The sequence below is a fragment of the Magallana gigas genome, chromosome 4, assembly GCF_963853765.1.
Source record: "Magallana gigas chromosome 4, xbMagGiga1.1, whole genome shotgun sequence".
Classification (NCBI taxonomy): Eukaryota; Metazoa; Mollusca; class Bivalvia; order Ostreida; family Ostreidae; genus Magallana; species Magallana gigas.
In genome coordinates, this window is record NC_088856.1 from 8,253,830 (window position 1) to 8,276,217 (window position 22,388).

General features: G+C 33.3%; 3 protein-coding genes across 7 annotated transcripts in view; all 3 read left to right on the plus strand.

Moving 5' to 3' along the window:
- Nucleotides 1-1,156: 1,156 nt before the first annotated feature.
- Nucleotides 1,157-3,023, plus strand: LOC136274411 (neuronal acetylcholine receptor subunit alpha-7-like). The gene has a single exon (XM_066081155.1). The coding sequence runs from the start codon at nucleotides 1,414-1,416 to the stop codon at nucleotides 2,578-2,580; it is 1,167 nt and encodes a 388-aa protein (XP_065937227.1). The 5' UTR covers nucleotides 1,157-1,413; the 3' UTR covers nucleotides 2,581-3,023.
- A 1,306-nt stretch (nucleotides 3,024-4,329) lies between these two features.
- Nucleotides 4,330-5,730, plus strand: LOC105326500 (neuronal acetylcholine receptor subunit alpha-4-like). The gene has a single exon (XM_011426570.4). It carries the CDS (start codon nucleotides 4,434-4,436, stop codon nucleotides 5,607-5,609), a length of 1,176 nt encoding a protein of 391 aa, XP_011424872.2. The 5' UTR covers nucleotides 4,330-4,433; the 3' UTR covers nucleotides 5,610-5,730.
- A 1,953-nt stretch (nucleotides 5,731-7,683) lies between these two features.
- Nucleotides 7,684-22,388, plus strand: part of LOC105326499 (TPR and ankyrin repeat-containing protein 1) — a 32,281-nt gene continuing 17,576 nt past the window's right edge. The window contains exons 1-16 of one of the 5 annotated variants that reach the window (XM_066081156.1): nucleotides 7,684-7,990; nucleotides 11,892-11,995; nucleotides 13,090-13,346; nucleotides 14,005-14,194; nucleotides 14,414-14,767; nucleotides 14,896-15,165; nucleotides 16,179-16,426; nucleotides 16,658-16,811; nucleotides 16,974-17,111; nucleotides 17,560-17,796; nucleotides 18,267-18,524; nucleotides 19,845-20,218; nucleotides 20,310-20,466; nucleotides 21,282-21,596; nucleotides 21,710-21,976; nucleotides 22,094-22,223. In XM_066081156.1, the coding sequence (XP_065937228.1) occupies nucleotides 11,950-11,995; nucleotides 13,090-13,346; nucleotides 14,005-14,194; nucleotides 14,414-14,767; nucleotides 14,896-15,165; nucleotides 16,179-16,426; nucleotides 16,658-16,811; nucleotides 16,974-17,111; nucleotides 17,560-17,796; nucleotides 18,267-18,524; nucleotides 19,845-20,218; nucleotides 20,310-20,466; nucleotides 21,282-21,596; nucleotides 21,710-21,976; nucleotides 22,094-22,223 (3,395 nt within the window). In that variant the 5' untranslated portion in view covers nucleotides 7,684-7,990; nucleotides 11,892-11,949. The remainder of the gene's footprint in view (nucleotides 7,991-11,891; nucleotides 11,996-13,089; nucleotides 13,347-14,004; nucleotides 14,195-14,413; nucleotides 14,768-14,895; nucleotides 15,166-16,178; nucleotides 16,427-16,657; nucleotides 16,812-16,973; nucleotides 17,112-17,559; nucleotides 17,797-18,266; nucleotides 18,525-19,844; nucleotides 20,219-20,309; nucleotides 20,467-21,281; nucleotides 21,597-21,709; nucleotides 21,977-22,093; nucleotides 22,224-22,388) is intronic. The other 4 variants (XM_066081161.1, XM_066081158.1, XM_066081157.1 and 1 more) reach the window with 4 other exon arrangements.

Genomic DNA, 22,388 nt, shown 5'->3' on the forward strand with positions numbered 1-22,388 from the left:
CATACAACCATACACAAGCACAACTTAAAACTATTAACGTTTTTAGTTGTTCCTTGCTGAACACTTTGATAACAGTTTTGTTTCGTAGTACTGATTCATAATGTTTAGAAACATTACATTACTTCGTCTAAAACAAATGTGTGGTAAACATACACTTCTTTTTCTTATTCTTGCCGTATAAACAATTGTTACATTTTGTATAGCATATACATGCATTTTCTGAAATTCGTATCTCGAATATATTAGTAAGAAGAATTTGTTCATGAATGTTTTAATTTGGATTGATTCCATAGATTGTCATTGTAGATAAAGCAACATTTTCTCAAAAGCAACTTTTCATTTCAATGTAAAGATAAATATAAGCTTTCGATTTAAATGATAATATTTTTGAAATATATTGTTTACAATTAACAACACAGGAATTATAATTATATATGTACCTTTATGCATGCTTCTTTTATACCATCTGTACTTTCTCTAAAATTAAATTACATTAAGAGCAATTTGTTCTACAGTTATCAACATAAACTTCTTGTACCATGAATTGGAAAATTGATTCACTATATATAACCTATAGCCTCAAATCAAAACAAACACGATTAAGCGAATGCTTAGTACTCAGCGGAGATGTTTAAGTTAGTCGACATTTAAACCATATCGTACACCTTTTTCAGAAACGTAACAACCAAGACCCGACTAAATATTGGCGAAACGTTTTGTAGTCGGACTAACTTAAGCTAAAATTCATGCCTTTTTAAGAAATGGGCGCGTTGATTGTATAACAGAAATTTGATGAAAACGATAACGATGATGATGACGATGATAATGATAAGGAGGAGGAGGAGGTAATGATGATGATGTTGACTATAATAGATAACATAGATTTGACTCGTTGAAACAAACAAAATCCTTATTAGATCTTTTCGAAAAAAATCCACATGCAGTTGCTAAATCAATGATGCACTGCTTCTTTACATAACTGCAAAATTGTTCAAAACAAATCTATACAAGTAAAACACCCGGATAAAGTGCCAAAAAATCAGTTGGATACCAAGAAAATGCTCCTTATAAAATCCAACAGCAAATTATATTAAGTAGAGTCGATTTATTTCAATCTTTCATACCCTAGTTAATAATTCAAACTGGATTAGGATTTCAGATAGGTTTAATCTTTTTTTATCTGTAACAGTTATCCTTGTTCTGAGGGCTCATTCATTATGCCCTGCTAATAAGTTTAATACTTAAATCTACGATGGTAAAATGAACTATTAATTAAACTTAGTGCTGTTTCGTAGTAGATTGAATTCAGTTATTTACGTTTTCAACATTTGAACATTAAACCCATATATTTTAAAACGAACAATTGCTGGCAAGTGTTAACACTTATCAGTTTACAGCAGTATTTCATCAAAAATGATTGCGCTATACTCTCCGAAAAATGTGGTTGTTTTTCTCATTTTTCTGTTTTGGAATATCTGTTATGCAACCGATCGAGCCCAGCTTTTCAAGGATGTCATCGATAAATACGATGTTCGAGTTGCCCCCTTTAACACAAAGGCAGATGCGGCTGCTTTCAGTCTTACAGTGAGTCTGATGTCGTTACGCCAGGTGAGTGAAAAGGACCAAACGGTTGCGTTATCGTTTTGGCTGTATATGGGCTGGATGGACCATCGTCTGACATGGAATCCGTCCTCCTATTCAGGAATTGACAGCATTGTCACTACATCGAAATACGTGTGGTCTCCTTCTTCTATTTGTTTATATAATGAGATAAATGAAGACAAGTGCCTTACTGCTGATAAGCTGGTAACGATTACGTCATTTGGATGGATGACGTATGTGACTTCACGTGAAAGTGTTACCCAGTGTGCCATTGACATTACCAAGTACCCGTTTGATTCTCATATGTGTAGTCTCTATTTTGGCAATCTAGTTGAAACTATAGATTTTTTAACAATAATGGAGGATCAATCAGGATTTTTTCTGCAGTATTACACAGAGAGCGAAGAATGGGAGATGGTGGAAACATCCTTAAAGAAACAATTGTTTGTAGGCAATAACTTGACATATACTCAGTTACATTTTAACATGAAAATAAAACGGAGACCGATGTACGTGATTCTGTCAGTCCTCCTGCCTGTAATTATACTGTCAGTACTTAACATATTTTGTTTCGTCATTCCAATAGAATCTGGTGAAAAAATGGGCACGTCTATGGCTATATTCTTGACGTTTGCTGTGTTTTTGACGATAATTAACGACTCGCTCCCTAAATCGGACAACACACCCTACTTTAGTATTTTCCTGGTCACTCAATTAATAATTAGTGGAGTCACAGTCGTTCTGCAGAGCATCGTACTTCACATTCATTTTCGCGAAGCAAAGGGAGAAGAAGATGAGAATAAGGTTCATCCACTTGATGCCTCAGAAAAAGACACAACTTCAGGATCAAGACTAAACTGCGTGAAATTAAAATGCTTAAAGATAAATAGCAAAATGTTGGAGAAATTGTTCATGATTTGTGTGGTAGTTATTGATTTCGTTTCACTTATATACTTTTTAGCAATTGTGAAGTCCTGATTATAACCTATAATAATCTTGTATTACATATAAAAGTGCAACACAATCGAAAACTGCTTTTCCATTAAGCCATATGGTCGTGGCTACATGTATATTATTGAGTGATTTCTACAAAACAAAGAAGATATTATTTTGTTTTACAATGATATTTATCTAGACGCAACGGTTGATTACTTTGCATATCCAAAGTAATTTATAAAAGAAAACAGCTAAACACGAACTGATTTTTCGTCTGATGATCCAGCATCATGGAAGAATTTAATGAAAGGAATGCCGAATTCGATATGAACTGCAAACACCAAACCCGATGGTTTAGCTGAAGCTTACCCGATCCTCATTAGGATTACGGCTAAGGTTAAAGGTTGTTGTTGTGTGTATATATGAATTTATCTTTAGGGATAAATTCCACTATTTTGAACTCCTACAATGTTAATGTAACAACGTTTTTCGGAGCCAGACTTGAATATTAAATTTAAGTTATTATTCTGGTTTTGATTACAAAAATTTATATATTTGTATAATTATTCCTTCGAGATTTTTGTATGTTCAATAAAAAATAAGAAGGTACAAGAATATTGCTTATTTCGTTATCTTCAATAATCCATATACAATTGTTCAGCTTTTAAATTTTACTTCAGAATATTCAAGATATAACCATTTATTATTAACAATGCACTGTTGATACCCCCCCCCCAATATTCTTAACAACATCAGATATTAATTTTTAAAATTAATAAAGAATTATATAAGTTTCAAATGGGATTCAAAATGGAATTTGAGCAAAATGTGCGGTGTTATTATAGTTAAATCTATACGTTTACGTCAGCCTCTAAAAGACACAATAAAATGAACAACGCTTAATAGAAAACTTCACCTGATCATTATTTGTTTGAACAACTGATTTGAATGAAGGATTTCGCAATGTACATTCCTATTATCAGACTAACCTCATTTGAGGGATTTTCCCAAAACGGTTGCACTTTATTTTTAAGCTCCTTACATTCTTAAATTGTTTCCTACTTCAAAAGACATTTATCTTCATTCTCGTTATCAGTTCATTTCATTCTTAATTTATAACGGTTTTTTTTATTTGTCCTCCGATTTGAAAAAAAAAACCCATCACAACTACATTAGCGAACTCAAATACGCCAATAATATGTTTTGACATTTCTTGGTTCAGACCAGAATGAATCAAAATTAATTTTGCCACATATCTTGAATGCTAAATATCATTTTCTTAAAGATGCAATCTAAGACTTTATTCCCAAGCTGAACTTCTTATTTATGTTATACATATATTGAGTTCAAACAAAGGACAGCATCAAATTCAAACAAAGGACTGCATCAAATTCGATAACATACGTTAATTGGTGTTTAAGGCGATACATGTATACAGCATTAGTTGATGTATATTCTTCATAATCTTGATCTAGCGTCAAAATACTGCCCTGATATTCACAATATGAGTTAGAATTTATAATTATTATCTTGTATCTTTGTAATCAAATCCTCTGCATTACACAAAAAAAGTGTAATGACAAAGGAAAACATTTATCCTCTATCTCTGATTGAACGATATGTCCTTCACAAATATTTAGAGTTTTGTAAAGGACATATATAAATTCTTTATATTTACCCTGTGTATCAACATAAACTCTTCTAGCCGTAATAGTCCAACAGATCTATTTAAATGACATCTTGGTCATTGTTATCCTTTAAAAAGACCTTTTAAAAGAAATTTAGAAATTTGATCAAGCTTAACCTGTGGTCTCTCATTGGAAAAAAAATCTTCATAAGGGGAAAGTCGCGATTAATCAGAATTCAATTTGAATATTTAAGAACGATTTGTTCTTATGCAGTGTTGGACGATGGATCCCGTTGTCCTCTTGTCGGCGTTTATAATTATCTTCCTACAAGCTGACGTGTGTCTTGCAGAAAACAGAACTCAGTTATTCAGGGATATTTTTAACGGTTATGAACCACGAGTGGCGCCATTTGATACATTGCCTGATGTTTTGCATTTATCTGGAACCATAAGCTTAATTTCGATTCGCAGCGTGAATGAAAAAGACCAGACCTTTTCAGCGTCCATTTGGATCTCGATGGTATGGGAGGACAGACGCCTCAAATGGGACCCAGATTCGTACAAAGAAATAACGACCATTCAAACCACATCTAAATACGTGTGGATACCGAGCTCAGTTTGTATATTCAACGAAGTTACGAATGATAAATGTTTGACCGAAGAAAAACCAGTAACTATCTATAACTCGGGAACTGTTGTATATACGACCTCCAGAGAGAGCACTTCCCAATGCAAGATAGACATCAGCAAGTACCCGTTTGACACTCAGACCTGTTCCCTACAGTTTGGTAATCTCTTTTCATCGTCTGAGTTTATTTACTTTGTTGCGCCTCATTCTTTTTACAGCTTGGCTTACTTCGACAGGAGCGAGGAATGGGAAGTAGTAGACACATCCGTCGTGGAGTATAAGGTACCAGGGATACAACAGTTACATTACCATCTGGTTATCAAACGAAAGCCGTCATTTATTGTGTTAACCGTGTTAGTTCCGGTTATAATTCTTTCTATTCTAAATATATTCTCGTACGTGCTGCCCATTGACTCCGGCGAGAAGATGGGGACATCGATGGCGATATTCCTCACATTTGCTGTGTTTCTGACCATGATTAACGACACCATGCCCAAGGCGGACTCTGTCCCTCCCTTCATGGTCTACCTGTCCACTCAGCTAGTGGTCAGCGGACTGACCGTCATACTGGAGGCGATCGTACTACGCGTTCACTTCTCTAGCGAATCCACGGCGGAAAAACCCGAAAAATGCAAAGTAGAACCCATTGATTTGGACCCAGAACAAAAGAAAATAAGAACATGGACCAAGATTAAAGAATTTTTAAGGATGGTTAAATCAAGACTCACCGCCAAACGTTTGGACATGATTTTTATGGTACTGGTAATTGTTACTGATTTTGTTTCCTTTATTGTCTTTATGGCAGAAACCTCGTAATTGTTTTTGAAAGAATTCGCAAACTATTTGATTCATGAAAAAAAAATCTTCGTTATTTTGAAAGAAAAAAAGATTGAATAATGTCATGCAACATGTAATTGAATAAATGCTTTTGTTTTAATTCGTCGTTTGTCTTTTTTTAAATCTTCCTAAATGGTATATGATCAATTGAACTACATGTAAGTTTGTTCAGAAGTAGATAAATTATGCAATTCCTCAACCATTCAGGATTTAAAACTCTGAACTTCCATATTATGCCTTAAAATTCAGAATAATGAAACGGGGAAAATTTAACCATCTGACAAAAAGAAAAGAAAAAAACATTACAACTATTAACTTGTGTTTGTTTCAAACTTTCTTTATTTTCTTAATGCATGCTCTGGCTTTTTGAAACTTTCAGTTTAAAATTATCTTCATATGCATTTCTTTGTCAGTTGTCAGTTTAAAACTGATTTTCCTGTTTCTAAAGGCTGCTTTGAAATGTATTAACCGTAAAAAAAACCAACCATGCAGTTGTTTAATAATTATAAAGAAATCAAGAAAAACAATTGCGGAATACTTTTTCACTGAACGGGTGTTTAAAGTCTATTTAGTTGCTTATTGACCCCAAACTTGCCACTCTTAGATTCAAAGTTTTATGGCAATTGGTTAAAAAGCATATTTTAAAAACTGAATTTAGAACAAGACTTGGCTGTTAATAAAGGAATAAATCATTAGCAAATATTTCTCGGAGGTAGAATGCGATTCTAGTTATTAAGATAATCGCGGGAATGATTCCACAAATAAATGGGAATACACAATCTCCCATACCTATACACCTACTATTCAATTTTACGGGGGGGGGGGGGGGGGAAACCTATGTAAAAAATAGATATATATTTTTGTCGAAAACATTTATCAAATTATAAATCATGTGAGAGAGAGAGAGAGAGAGAGAGAGAGAGAGATTAAAGTGACTGGCACCATTTACGGAACATTGACTATATAGTTTAAATGTTTAGTTGATTCGTTGTTTTAATTTGCGACTTGTGGTTAAAGGCTGAGAATCAATTCGTATTCAATAAAGTAATTAATTACGTCAATCATTCTCAACAATTTTTTGATTCCTGTAAATTGAGTGAACTATTTCACAAGAACAAATATTTTTTCAAGTAAAAAACACAACAGAGGTACCCTTTTTGCTACTTTAAATATGAATCGCACTTGTACAAATGTACTGAGATTATTTCTCTCGGGGGTGCAAGGATTAATTTGAAATCAATTTAAAAATCGAACAAAAAGCATGCACCAATGCCTGAGATATCAATAATATAGTTTCACGGTGTTTACTGCTATGCATTATTTTCATTGGTATTTAAATATTTCGAAATCTAAATCAGCGACTAATGGAAAGCAGTTAAATGTATGTACAAATGCAATATAGGGGTTTTTAAAATCAAATAGCCTATATTGTAAATTTTTAATCGCTCTAAATCGACACCATTTATTAAGTCATTGTTAGCCTTTGTTAAGATTATTATCGTACTTTCAGAAATCGTGAATTGTACTGCTATTTGCATAGTTGAACAAACATGTTTTGATACATAGTGGTGTATTGGGGTGACGTGTATTGAAGCCTGCAGATGGCTGATATTGAGACCGAAGTAAAATCAAACACAAATTCCATTTAATTCAGTCAAGTATAATTTTTAAAGAATAAATCCTTCGCTATTTTCGTGCTCTTTTATTATTATTTTAGCAGAAGAAACATGAGGGATTGAAAAGAAAGGTCAAATCTGTGAAAATAAGTTCATAGTTGGACTATGACAACATTTGAATGCAAATTTAGAATATGATTGACTATACAGAAAATCCTTTTATTTAGTTTGAAAAAAATTGTAGAACAAAAGAAAAAACGCCCCCCCCCAAAAAAAATAATCTTCAAATTCCTTATCGGGGGGGGGGGGGGGGGGGGGGGCTGAACCCTCGATGATGCTATGTGCCTAATTCCGACGCCTATGCTATGTCATTATAACGTACTTTAAGGCAGCTATGGCGTTCCATAGTTAATTGTGTGATATCAGTTATGTGTACACTTGATAACATTGCGATATTATACACAAGTTCTACATCTGCCTTATCTCATGATATCATTTATTTTCTTAAAACACAGTGATATATCAACATAGAGGATATGTATTGACTATTGATTTTGATAAGAATTTGATAATCATGTTTTCATAAAATGAAAATAGCTTCATTGGTATACGTGTGTATTTTTTTTTGTTCCGAGAACTCAAAACGAAAGCTGATCTGACATTTATAAAGGTAATCAAATTACGCATATACGTAATGCATTTTGAAGGATATCAAAATGTAACATAATTAGGATCATAAATAAGGTATGTTTGAATATTATAATTACATCTCTGTTGAATTGTTTAAAATCTCACTTGATTTATTCCTCTGTGTGTTAAATCTTCCTTGTACATGTATATATTGCGCCATCAAAGCATAAATAACATAGCAACACTGCCAATGGAAAGAGCTTGGTACCTCGTTTAAAGTAACTAATAAACGATAGCCCTATTTTAGACACCATAACAATTTAAATTTTCATATTTCTCATTGAAAAAATCAAAGGTGTTTTTTGTACTTTTCTGTAAGGCGATATATGCGGCTCCATTACACACTCTAATGTATAGGCCTATAGACAATGGGTATAGACAATGTGTATAGACAATGTGTATAGACGATGTAGCAATAATAGTACAGAACATTTCATACTATCAGACCAATAACAATGCGAGTTATTCATTAATGCAGTTGACCTTGATGAACTGACCTCAATCATAAGAAGATGCTCCATGAACTGACCTCTATGGAAGGTAATCGTGTTCAAAAATCCAGACATGTAAACTTGTAAACCCGAATACCTAATCGTGTTGGCGTGCGAGTCTGAGTATGAATATGTGTAATTCTGATCGTGTAACCTATAAAACTCAGGGATAAACACATGTAAGATTTGACTCAGTTCCTTTGCATGATGCACAATTTGCAACTTTATTGCTTTCATCAGTTAATTAAACCTTCAACTTTGCACACTTTCAATCCGTAGTTTCTGCATTTGTATCTTCAGTCTCGGCAATAGCACATCTGACATAATACAAATTGACAAATGTGAAGTCTACAAGTTTGTCGAATTTTGACATTATCTTATATGGCAACTGCCTTGCTGTTGGGAAACGGCATGCCGTAATCGCCGGAATGGATGAAAAATAAACATAACATATTCAGCTTAACTGTTGCATTAAGCTTTTAATGAACGGCACTTTTTCCATCGAAAATACCGGTATTATCTTTAGAAAAAATTCAGGGAAAGGGTCATGCATATAAAAATCATCGCCGATGTGACGAATGCGCTAAATTCTGTAATAAATCTCATGGCATTATACGATAAGGGTTAAAAAGAAATGCCTAATATCTTATTTCTCAAAAATAATTTGACATGTAATTTAAAATGGAATACTGTGAAATCATTAAAATTCGTTGGGGCCAATTTTCGTGGATTGCTACAATTTTACAGGTTCGTTGGGACGTAATTTCGTGTATTCTCGGATACTTACAAAAGGAAATATGACTTTACAGTCCTAATTTCTTTATCCGTGGAGGTTAATTCGTGGGTGAGGGGTAGCCACGAATTCCACGAAAATTGAGCCACCACGAAATCTAATGATTCCACAGTATATTAATAAGTTAATGCGTACTCTTTTCTAGAAATGAGACGGATCAAGAAATTTCCTAAGGGGTTATATATATATATTTTGAGCGGCATGAGGTTCGGAGACGACCGCCGTGAGGTCCCCATCTCCATTGCTTCTGAATTCTAAGAATTTTTCGAGAGAATTTTTTTAACCGGGATTTTCGATTATTGAAATTGTGAAATTGGCGGGCGTCACTTGTGGCTGCCAAACAGATACCCGTATTGTACCGATAACTCCTCGTACAGTTTACGAGATATAGGAAATTGTTCTTTTGCATATCAATTATGAATATATCAGAGGTATGCAAATTGCAATGATTTTTATTTCTGATAATAAATAAAAAAAAAATCAGCTGTTGAACTTAGTCACTTTTTTGGCAAAAACATTGCATATGGAGTACCCCATTTCTTTGGATATGTAGTATTTATCAATTCAGGATTGACAAATGGATTATGAATACTGTTCACACAAAAGAAAACCCGGTTTGCTGTTACATTGATAGCTTTTCTCTTGTTATTTTTTTCTGAATTAGTTAGAATAAACGACCTGCAAAGATTTTGTAATTTTTTGCGGAAAAATGTATGTAACTATACATGTATGTATTTATACTTTTTTAAAATATCAAAATGATTTTGTTGTGCAAGTGAAAGATAAATAATAAAATAATCTATACTCTGTCCCGAGTTTTTGCTTCCATCACTTTTCGCTTGATATTTCGATAATCATAAATACCTTTGAACTTAAACTACGTTCATCCACTAATATAAAAAATGTCCAGATTATCTATTTTGAAACGCCCCCTCTACTGCTTTAGGTTTCAAAACACATCCCAAAATAGAAAGTCTACGTGGATTTTGCACTGCATCTGCCATTAATAAGCCCGGATGATAACGTTGGAAAATTGCGTGAGGTGTCCCGAATACTTCCGAATGGAGAAAAGATGTAAACATGAAAACAAATCAACAAAAAGTGGTGGAAGCAAAATCCCGGGACAGAGTATAGAACTGTTATAAAAAAACATTTCTGAAAGTAAGGAACGGGGTGGGTCAGATGAATTTGATTGTAAATGAACTGGTACAGTTTAAATCATAAACTGTTTTAAATATATACTGTATAATACAGTATATATTTTAAAATAGTTTATGATTTAAACTCATAGATGATAATTTTACAAAATTAAGTTGTAGTTGCTTTATGGTAAACAGTACATGTTCACAGGTGGCTGTAAAGCTGTATTATAATTGCTCTCCGGAAATTTTTTATCAACCAATTTCACAAAGTGAGTCTGTATTGAACCGACATTCAGGACGTCATGCTCATACCCCGTAATAATTGCTTGAAATTCTAAAAAATGCCAATTTTCGCAAGCTTGATAGGCTTTTTTCCCTATACATTGCCGACAATGCAAAATGAAACATTTAAAATAATTTATACACATTTTAATTTCACGACAGTTAACCTTATCTTTGGAATTTTTATTTAATTATTTTTAAAAGGAGTGTCGTTTCTCATGTCTTATATCAATCAAAATCTCAAAACCAATGTCTTTTAATTCTTTGTTTTTCTTTCGATAACTTTTCAAAAAATAATACTTTTTAAGAAATGTTGTTATCCAGATATAATATGATTTTAGACCTACCTAATATATTTTCTATATATTATCTTCCTTCCTTATTCCGGCGATTACGGCATGCCTTTACCTGCAGCTAGCCTTTTTCTATCGGTGACGTCACTGTTTCCATATAGTGTCATGTCCAAATTTGACAAACTTGTAGACTTTACATTTGTTGATTTGCAACATGTCAGCCGTGATATTTCAGAAAACAGAAGTACAAATGCAGAGACTACAGATGGAAAGTTTGTATTATAGTGGCAGGTTACATGTAAATAACAAACATAATTTTACAGCTGCAATTGGCATCTGTGGGAAAAATTAGATCGAAGGCTTGCGGGGTCAACTCTAAAGTGTTTATCCCTGAGTTTTATAGGTTACACGATCAGAATTACACATATTCATACTCGGACTCACACACCAACACGATTACATATTCGGATTTACAAGTTTACATGTCTGGATTTTTGAACACGATTACACTCCATACGAGACAAGTGTCGTGAATCCAATTACATGTAATATATAACCGCATGTCAGATACCCTGATGAAACTTTCTATTTTAGGGTATTGATTTTCATACTTTCAATTCATGTACAGTTGTATAATTTGCTGTTTTTCATGGATCCTTTAAAATCTGTTTTTGACCTTAAAATATGTTTAACACGAAACATGAAAGCTAGGCGGAAAAAAACATATTGACACTTTCACATTTTGGAATATTGCAATAATCTCTCTCTCTCTCTCTCTCTCTCTCTCTCTCTCTCTCTCTCTCTCTCTCTCTCTCTCTCTCTCTCTCTCTCTCTCTCTCTCTCTTAAATTTGTAATACAAATTCTTGGAAAAAACCCCATGTTACTTATTAATTCAATAAATCTTTAATTTAAATGATATGACATTTTTTAACACCGACCTCATACTTACTCAGGATTTACAGGTTTAAAAATGAAGTAGTACAGAGCTTCATACTGCAGAAAGACACCAAGATGGACCAATTTATATTTCCAGATGCTGGACTCAACATGGGACCTGGTATGATAGTTCTATATATATAGTAAATAAACTAAACATCATGGGTGCAGTGGCTATCTCAAAAGGGCATTGATTCATTCAAGAACATTAGGATTAAAGGAACTTTAAAGACGACTTTATTGATGACGTAGTATATAAGGCAGGATAAGAGAAACGGGGAAATGTTTATACGTATATCTACAGACAGTCTTTTTTAAGCAATATGAGCTGTACTTTTTAGAATTTTATTTTGCTGCAAAACCTGCTATAGTATGCTAAGTCTGCATGTAACTTTTATGATAAAAAAGATTTGAAACAAAAATCATTAATTTTTGTCAGAAGAAAGATTTGTCTTCTAAGGATTATATATAGAGCAGTTCAAATTTTGTACAGGACGACAATAATTCAAATTTGCTTCAATTAAGGCTACTTAACGGCTTTTCCTACAAAAATAAGGCCAACAGAAAATTAAAAAAACATGATATTTTTGTCATATTAGTAGAAAATAGCAGTTTTGTTAAAAAAATCTTTTAGCAGGAAAAATTGCAGCTAATATTGCTTTGCGATCTTAGTAAAGTTGGTTGTCAAAAACTAAATTTCAAAATTATCTGTTACATGTATGACCTTCGCGTTTAGTCGAGAAACAAGATTCAACGTAATTGCACAACCTTACTCTATAAAGTTCCTGGCAATATATTTTAGTCGCAGAAGCGAATCGAACTTAATAACATGTTAATATGGCTTTTCCATGTATGTTTCATATTCATGACTGGGAGCGTATATAATTATGGCTGAACAGCGACGATACACATATATTTCATACAAATGGACATCAGTATGAATAAAAATATAAGCATTGAATGCTTATTTTTGGATGTCGTCGGCCCTATACACCAAGTGGTTCAGACAAATTATTATATCACAATAACGCACTGTATAGTGATATACCAAAGAAATTTAAATAAATATAATAATAGTTACAGTTTTAATTGTAAAACCGATTATCTACATGGCCACCAATAAACTTAAGTCTTTTTATCACTCCTCAGATCTTTATAAAAGTTTTGAAAGATTTAGATATATCTGCATTACTTCACAAAGACATTTTGTTTCAGCAGCTGCATTTGCAAGATTGCAGCTGGGCTTTATTGCTGGGAATGCAAATAATGCGTTGCAGCAAGGAAACCTCAGCATGGCACTGCAACACTATTCCGCGGCTTTGAATACCTGCAATATGCATTACCCATTTCTACAGGAGGATGTGCCATTCATCCTTAACAGCCGTTCGATAGTGCACAGTAGAATGGGTAACTACTGTCCAGCTTTATTGGATGCCCAACAAATTATAGACCATAATCCATTCTGGCATGAGGTAATCATTTTCAGGGTTTAAGAATACCTAACTGCATGTATATCAGTTATCAATTTCGACTTAAAAAGATACGACACCTCATTTTATGCATATCCCTTGAAATATGTTTTAAACATCTAGATCCGCCGAGTTTGTTTATTTCTCTTATTTGTGGGGTGCCTTATGTGAAATAACGTTCTGAGGTCGTACCAAGTGTAGAAATTTCATAATATAAAGAGTAAAACGCTTGTTTTGTCACGTGCATGACGCTGTGTATGAACTATTCTCACCACAAATTTATTTCTATAAAATTGCCTTCAATTCCGTTGACAATTGCTGTCATTCAAAGTCACGGATGTAAATAAAATCTCAAAGTTTAAATCGATTTGATATAAATCCTAAATTCTGAACAATCATATTTGAAACGGAATCGAGAGCTTAATTAATTTTATTGCAGTAAAAAGAATTAAACTTTCAGTACATATACAACTTCTTTTATTGAATTGTGTTTTAAAAAAATAACCAAATGGGACAAATGAGCAGTTACTGTAGTGGTGTATCTTTAAATAAAAAACCTGGAGAATAAAAGAAATTGTTAAAAAATTATTTATGTACAGGTAGATTGATAGGAATTTTAGCACATCATCATGATTGATTGTGTTTCTGTAATGAATTTAAGGGGTATATCCAAGCTGGAGTTGCGTTAAAAGGACTACGCCGGTTCAAAGATGCTCTTGAAAACTTCTTACACAGCTACTTTGTTATCGCAAATCAACCTCAACACGCTCAACGTGGTGATCAGTTTACACCGACAGTGGATCTTCTAGTTGAAATCATTACTACAATCATTCAGCTTCCTAGACACAGAGGTATAATAAATACATGTAAATTGATTAATGTTTTGGTGACCAATGAGAGAGAGAGAGAGGAGAGACTCCCTGTAGAAGGGGCACCTTTCTGTTCTATTTATTTTTTCTTTTTATTCTTAAGCGTTTTACATAACATTTTCACGATTATCAACACTATAAGCTCGTAAAATGTACAATTTTTGTAAACCAAACATGCCATGACAGACGGTTGTATTACAGAGGATTGTGAAACACTGTTAGCTGAACATCAAGAATTACACGCAGGCTCTGAACAAGATCAACGAATTCTTCTGCAACAACTCGCGTTTACAAAATGTTGGGAAGGAGTAAGCTTGCTTGTGACCGGAAACCACTGTGGTCCAAGGAGCCCCTTAGACTTTTCAATACCAAACTGTCCAGCTAATGACATGTGGGTCGGCTGTCTTCTGATGGATCTGTCTGTTAATGACCTGAGCCGATACGGAATGCAGCTAGCTGTGGCGCTTCTTAAAAATGGAGCTGACTTCGATGAAATTGAAAGAACGTGGAGAACACCTGTCATTCATGTGGTTATCACGAAAACTTTGGAAACAGGTGATCCAAATCACATCGCCCAAAATGAGTACATTTTAATATTGAAAGAAGCATGACAAAACGATAATTAAGATAACTTAATATAGGTTTATACCGGTTAAGTCATGTTTTTTCTTCTTTTTAAACAGGATACGATGAGCTACTCACATTGACATTCAACAAATACCTAGACAGTCAAGATAAAAAAGATGCTGTTGACAAGGACAATCAGTCTGTTTTTCACATCATCGTACAATTCTCGTCGAGTGATGATGAAAGAAAAAATGCCCTAATATGTAGGTGCATTCAAAATAGCTGCTCTCCTTTTATCCTCGACCAAAATGAAAAGCTTGCGATTGATTACTGTAAACCAGGGGATGTCTGTTACCAGACTCTTTCAAAGATTATTACTGATACAGGTTTGTAGACATAAATACCTATTATTGCAAGAAAATCCTTAATAAAAAAAAACTACCCCACCCCCAAAACCACAAAAAACACCATACCAAAAAAAACAAAAACAAAAAACAAACAATAAAAACGAACACAAAAAGCAATCTTAAAAAACCATAATAATCTTAAAGCTATACACGCTATAATTTACGTCAATTTTGAATGACAGTGAAAACGCATGTGTTTGTCTATCTATAAAAGTTATCCTTAATCTGTAAATTACAATGGTGAATTCCATCTCGTTACAAAGATATAGATTTTTGATTGTTTATTTTCCTGCCAGGAAAATATACCTTTTCATGAATATTGATGAAGGAAGAGCGAAACCGACCTCATTGCGCATGTCCGCGGAGAACTAGGTGGTCGTTATTGTTTGCCTAATTGAATATCCAACTTGATTTTTAATATGCTTAACAGTTGTTAATTTGAAATACATACATGCATAATGAGTAAAAGACGTTTGTCATTCACGATACCCTTACATCTGCATTAACACTTATAGGATCTATAAATAGCACATAGGGGAAAAACACATGTCTACGTCATTTTTTGAAGGAAGTATTCATATCTACTCACAGGCTTGTATTTTTTTCTTTTGTTTGTACTCGTATATCGGACAAATTTATGCTTTACTGAAATATCCTTTCCCTTTGTGAAACTATCACAATTATGAAGATGTTGACCCTTCACCAGTTTTGGTATGATAGACTAAATTTAGCTGTCGATATCACGTGATAGATTAATATTCACGAGGAGGCATTACTTTCCTGGCAGGAAAATAAATATTTTTTATTGTTTAATATTTGATATATTTGTTACGTGATCGAACTGAGCATTATAATTAACAGAATAAAGGTAACTTTTATTAGTAATCAAACACACTCATTTTCCCCGTTATTCAAAATTGACGCAAATTATAGCGTGTATAGCTTTAATATATATGATGTTTCACTTTACTATTTTGACAATATTCATGCAGAAAGTATTCGAATGCGGGTATCATATTTGAAAGCAAGAGGAAATGCTGCTAAAGGAGAAATGAAAAATGACCAAGCTCTCAAATTCTATAAGGATGGTTTGAAGTTGTCAAAGAGAAGTGACATTTTAAAAAGAGAGACTGCAGTTCTCTATACAAATATATCGACAGTGTACAGCGATCTGAATAATCTTCAAAAGGCCCTAGAAAATGCAACTTGTGCAACTGAAATGGATTCTACTTGGTCAAAGGTAATACAAATATGCAATAAAATGTATTAATGACTAAATTTAAATGTTCAATGTATATTGTAGATAACCTATGTTTTATCTGTAACAAATTATGACTGCGTTATTTACTGTAGATGAATTAATTATTAAGGTTTTAGAACGAACGGTATATTGTGTAAAACCGAAGACACTATAACACATAACTTATTCAAGTATCTCTTTAGTAACTGATTCACGTTTGTTCTGATTTAGGGTCACTGGCGAAGATCGAAATCGTTGAGAAGACTCGACCGGTTTTCAGAGGCTTTCGAAGCAAGTTGGATTGGTTTCAATATACCGGAGTTGTCTGATCAGGAAAAAAAGTCAATTTTGATAGAAGGGATCAAATCGTTTAAACACCTTTCAGGTAGAAACAACCAAAACTGAGATTCTCATTATCAGTTTTAAAGACAATTATAGTTACAAAGCATGTAGATAAGACCTCGTCCTGCTTTCTTAAACATTAATAACAACACATGTTTTTGTATGCAGTCACTCTCATATTTTATTCAGTTTTCTTTACAATCAGAAGCTGAGAAAAAAGAGAAATACGATGTTCTGAGGAGAATACCAAACGATATATGGTCTCATTTGCTAGAGAACCTCAGCAAGCAGGGAGAATGGAGGTTAATAAAGGAACTCGTTCTTGGACTAGATAACAATACGGGTAATGCTAGTCACTCAGAAAACATTGTATTGAATATAAATTACTGGATACAGTTTTTTTTGGCTATCTATATCAATTTCTCTTCACGAAGTATTAAACCCGTATACATGTAATTTATAATCATAATGATGCATATGTGAGGAAAAAGCCAAAATATGAGGTTGCATTTTATTTCAATTCAATTTGTTTTATAAGCATGTTGTAGATATTAGTATAATATTTGTAACACTAAGATAAAATAGAGTACTTAACCAAAATTGAATGCCGCAAGTACTGTTATCAGTATTTTGCTGTTTAAAATGCCCTGTCTTGGAAAATTATCAACGCCTTTATTAACATCTTGTAAAAATCAAATTTGTTCTTTGCCACCAATTCTTTATGGCCCATCAATCTTTACAATGCATGTATTGCAAAATTATAGTGTTAATTTTTCATTTTATCTTGACAGAAACCGAAGAACAGGGCGCTGCAAAGGATGCCGACTTTAGTACCGTCACTTTCTCTACGCTTTTTACGTTTCTTATAAAGGAAAAAGACCCTAAAGCTACAGGAGCCTGGTTGGTCCCTTTAATCATGCACATTACCTCGCTCTCGGATAAAAAAGACGAAGAAGCCGTGCTAAGGTTCAAGGAATGTGAAACTGATACAGCCCTCCATGCCGCAGCAAGATTATCAGTCATTACAGGTTTTTTATTATGTCCAGCGGACAAATGTTTTGTGTTATTAACTTAAGGTGGCTCACTACACCTTGAACTAGTTTATCAAATCAGAAAAGTACTTAATTATGATGGATATTATGATGGAAAATAAGTATATAAGTCAATTATGCAGAAAATTGCAATTTTGGAGAAGAAATTGTATTTTCAAAAATTTTATTCAGTAAATGTGAATAAAAGCCTCAAGCGGATTTGAACTCATAATTTGCAATTCACAAGCCCCTACTTTAACTACTGAACTATGTAAATATTCTACCAAATTGATTTATAAAAACAACTTAAATCGATATTTTACTCTATATGTAGTAAGGTACCTTAATTTGTGGTAGATGTGAAATATAGATTACATAAAGATATGAACACAGAGTAACATGTAATATCATAGTTCACCCAAATCATTGCTAGGAATATACAATGCCATTATATTTGTGAATTGCAGAAAATTTGCAGATGCTCCAGCGCATGACAGAACTTCAAACGTGCATTAATTTGAAAGATGGAGTAGGAAATTCACCTTTGCATTCCATCGTCAAGATGCCACGACCTCCAGAGACAGGGGCGTTTGTGCAGGTGGTAGAAACCTTGCTCCGTATTGGTGGTTTATCAGATATTAAAGACACTGCTGGAAAACTGGCTGTGGAATTTATTGACCCTGACACAGAGCCTAAAATATTTAAACTTTTAAAATCAAGCACAGGTAAGAAAATACGAGTAAATCTTAATTTGAAATAAGTTCTAAATGAGTAACAAATACATGTATAATTAGAAACAACCGTTGTTAAAAAAGCCAAAACCATCAGAATGTTTCAGATATGTAACGTACCAGGGAGAAGCTGTAAATAAGGAAATCATTTCAAATAATGTAACATTGAAACGTTATATAAATTAGTGTAGGTTACAAACATCAATATAGCTTTTAACTATCTTGAATTCTGTTTTGTTATTCCACAAATAATAGGAACATGGTAAAATGTAACCATTCATCATATTTTTACTATTAAAGTAGTCCGAGTAACGCACTACGTCATAATACAGATTTTACAATATTGGTTCGACTTTTACAAAGCGTGTTAGATACCCGGTATTGATTTTGCTCTACATCGCTGTTGTAAACAATGGCAGTAATAAGCAATTAGAACGGTAATATATGTATTCTATGAGAGATAGAAATGATTAATGTTGAGAAACTCGATTCTGTTAAAGTAAAATGAAAAACGAAGTTTCTGATTAACCAGGATCTCAGGTATGCTTATATCTTCTTTGTTTTGATGCCCCCACCCCCCGAAATTTTCTTTTTCTTTTACTAAAACCGGTTTAAATTTAGAGACAGCAGCTATTTCGAATTTAATCAATTGTCAATTAATTAATGTTTAAATGATATCTAACATTGTTGACAGATCTAGGCAGACAACTGTAGCAAAATGGGATTTTTTTGGATTTTTTCGTCAGGGTCTACTTAGTTTAGCGCTTATAGCGTGAAAAGTAATCCGTCAACATATAATTTATTTTACCAAATCTTTTTTTCTAAGATGTCAATCTGTAGAATAAACACCATGAATTTAAGTTTGAGTCCATAAAATAGTAAAAAAATTACCAAACGCGATACTAGCACTGCATTTTTTGTATTCTATTTTGATACATCAGGTCCATAAAGCGTACTTACTTACAAAAATTTGCGCACAATTATTGATGAGATATGGCTTAAATAAATATTTATACTCTATTTTGTATGTTCAGTTCTAATTTTCCCAAAATTGGTAATTATTTTTAGGAAAAACGGACGTCTGGCTAATTTCATAATTGTCAATAATTTTCGCCAGGGGGTATACCCGTCTGAGAGGTGATAACAAACAAACTAGCATGTAAACATGCATATTTTCTTTTGTATATCTATTGCTAGAATGTATATCTACCATTTAAAGCTAAGCTTTTAATGATTGAGCCCATTTAGTGCCGAGTATAGGACTACCTTAAATGAGATATCATGGGATCCCTCTATGCGTTGTAAACATTGTAGGATCTGTGTCAAATACAGAACCACCGACAGAACTAAAGCACGACACCACTACAAAAGAAAGTCCACCAAATAATGGTTTTTCTGAAAACAACGTTGTACTCAAAACTGACAACCCTCCATTAGAATCGACAGAGGCGCCAAGAGATATTTTTAAATTCAACAAACGTGAGGGTGATAAGGTCTTCAAAAAGAAAGAATTCAAAGAAGCACTCAAATTTTATAAGAATGCAAAGGAGCATATGGCGGAAGCCAAAAAAAGTGATCTCATTGATATGTTTTGCAACCTAGCAGACTGCTTTCAGTTTTTGGAGCAATACCACAACATTTTGGAAGAGAGAAATCAATTTGCGTCTTACATAGAAACATCCGTTGAGGTATGATTTAACTTTGGCATAATATACGTTATACTCGTTATATCTATGAATCTGAATATCAGAATATCTTCTCATCATCATATTTTTTCAGGCTCAATTCAAAATAGGAAAGGCTTACTTTGCCTTAGAAAAATACGAGCAAGGATATCATCAGATGTACAGGACATATAACCTTTGGCCGAAGTCACCTCTGAAGGATGATATTCTGTGTACCCTGGCCAAATGTTATTCAAAATGCATTGAGAAAGGTAACAATTTTATCCGTTTTCAAGCGATTGTCAAACTCCGACGTTAATCATCGACCTAACGTATAGGCAGAAAAATATTAACATATGCGAAGAATATCAACTTTGAGACGCTCTGAATTCTTCACTGGTTTTGATCACGGGGCCAACCAGGTTCATTTCCTAAAGAACTATAAATTTCACATTGTTATTAAAATTTTTAAAAGGTATAAACAAAGCAATATTCTAAAACACATGATTTTTACCACGTTCTTGACAATGATCTCAAAAGCATTTCTCAGTAATTTAATTATTATGAATAAACATCTTATGATTGGGCTATACTATGTCTATTAAAGCACTTTGAAGTAAGTGTCATTTTCTATTTCTATTGCAATAGCTCAGCATATCCCACACCCAAACATTCACCAAAAGCTCCCTTCTACTGCATAGACATTATTTTAAGTTTGATTGAGAAGAAAAAATATACGGTTATTTTGAAGGAGTTTATAATTCCTTTTTTAAAATTTAACCGTTTTATGCTTATAATGAGTTATAAATCAGTCTTGAAATTAAAGACTGGAAATGTATGTCGTGACTTTGTCGCTAGATGGCTACGTCCTGTATTAGCAATTTTAAAAATGTCTACAGACGTCCGAATATGATAAGCTTGAACAACTAACATCAGTTCTAATAAAAAGATTACCCCACTCTTTGAGTCTCAATTTAATTTTCATGATCATTTTTAACGTCTTTGGTAAACGTTTTTATCTTCAAAAGCAGAAATTGGAAAATATTGACCATTTTATAAATTCAATATCATTTTTATTTTGTACAAGGTATACGAATTCCTGTTTTAAGGGGCGTTATCAGAATGAGGAAAGGAGAATGGATGAGACTTGTCTACAAACTTATTCAGGACAGCGATGGGTACTCAGCAGGGAATATCTACTTTGGTCTTAAAGGTTGGGGAGAAAAGTTTCATGATTCATTTGATTTGAAAGCAGTGTGTAATATTAACTTGATCCATCAACATAGCTGGGTCATTGGCTTTATCATGGATCTGCTGACGAACGGAAGTGATTTTCGAAAACTTTGCATTGAGAAAGGAGAATCCTACCTCCATGCAGGTGTTAGAATTGCATTTGCAACAAGTAAGGATGAAGTGTGACTTTATTCAATGGAAATGTAATATACATGTACATCTTCAATTATCGGAAGATTAATTTGCAATTCTAGACATAAATTGTTTATTGTTTGCTTATAGAATGTGAGGACCTCCTTTGTTATCTCCTTGATAAAGCGGCGAAAAGTCGTGAGTTGGACATTCAAGATTCTCAGAGTAATACAATACTCCATCTTGCTGTGGATAATAGAGTGCTGGGTACTAGGAATCAGGAATTTCAAATGTTAGTTGTTGATACACTGCTTCAGAAGGGAGTTAATCCCCTCATATTGAATAAAAAGAGAAAGCTGGCATCAAGATGCGTATCAAACTCTTTTCAACGTCTATCCGAACACATAAAAACCTTTGGTAATGTACCACATTAACGTTTGATGATTTTAACAGTTTTCTATTGAAATATAGAAGAAAAAAATCCTAATTTTCTCTTATGAATTATTTTTTTATATTTAATATTTTATTGTTAAGAAAAAGCAATGACATTAAAGATTAAGACACAGGAAGAAGAAAAACGACTAATAGAAAAAGATCGAATAAAACAAAAAGAAGAAGAGAAACGAAGACATCAGGAGGGAAAAGTGCGAAATAAAAAGATAAGGTATATGTTAGTTTTTAACATCAAACGATTATGCAGTTAACTTATTTTAAATCTGAGCGGGCTTCTTCGAGAACTTGAGTTTGAAATTTGATGTCTCGTGTTCTTCACAACGTTTCTGCATCCTATCCTATTTTTTATGCTTGATTTTTAATAGTGTGTTGAAGC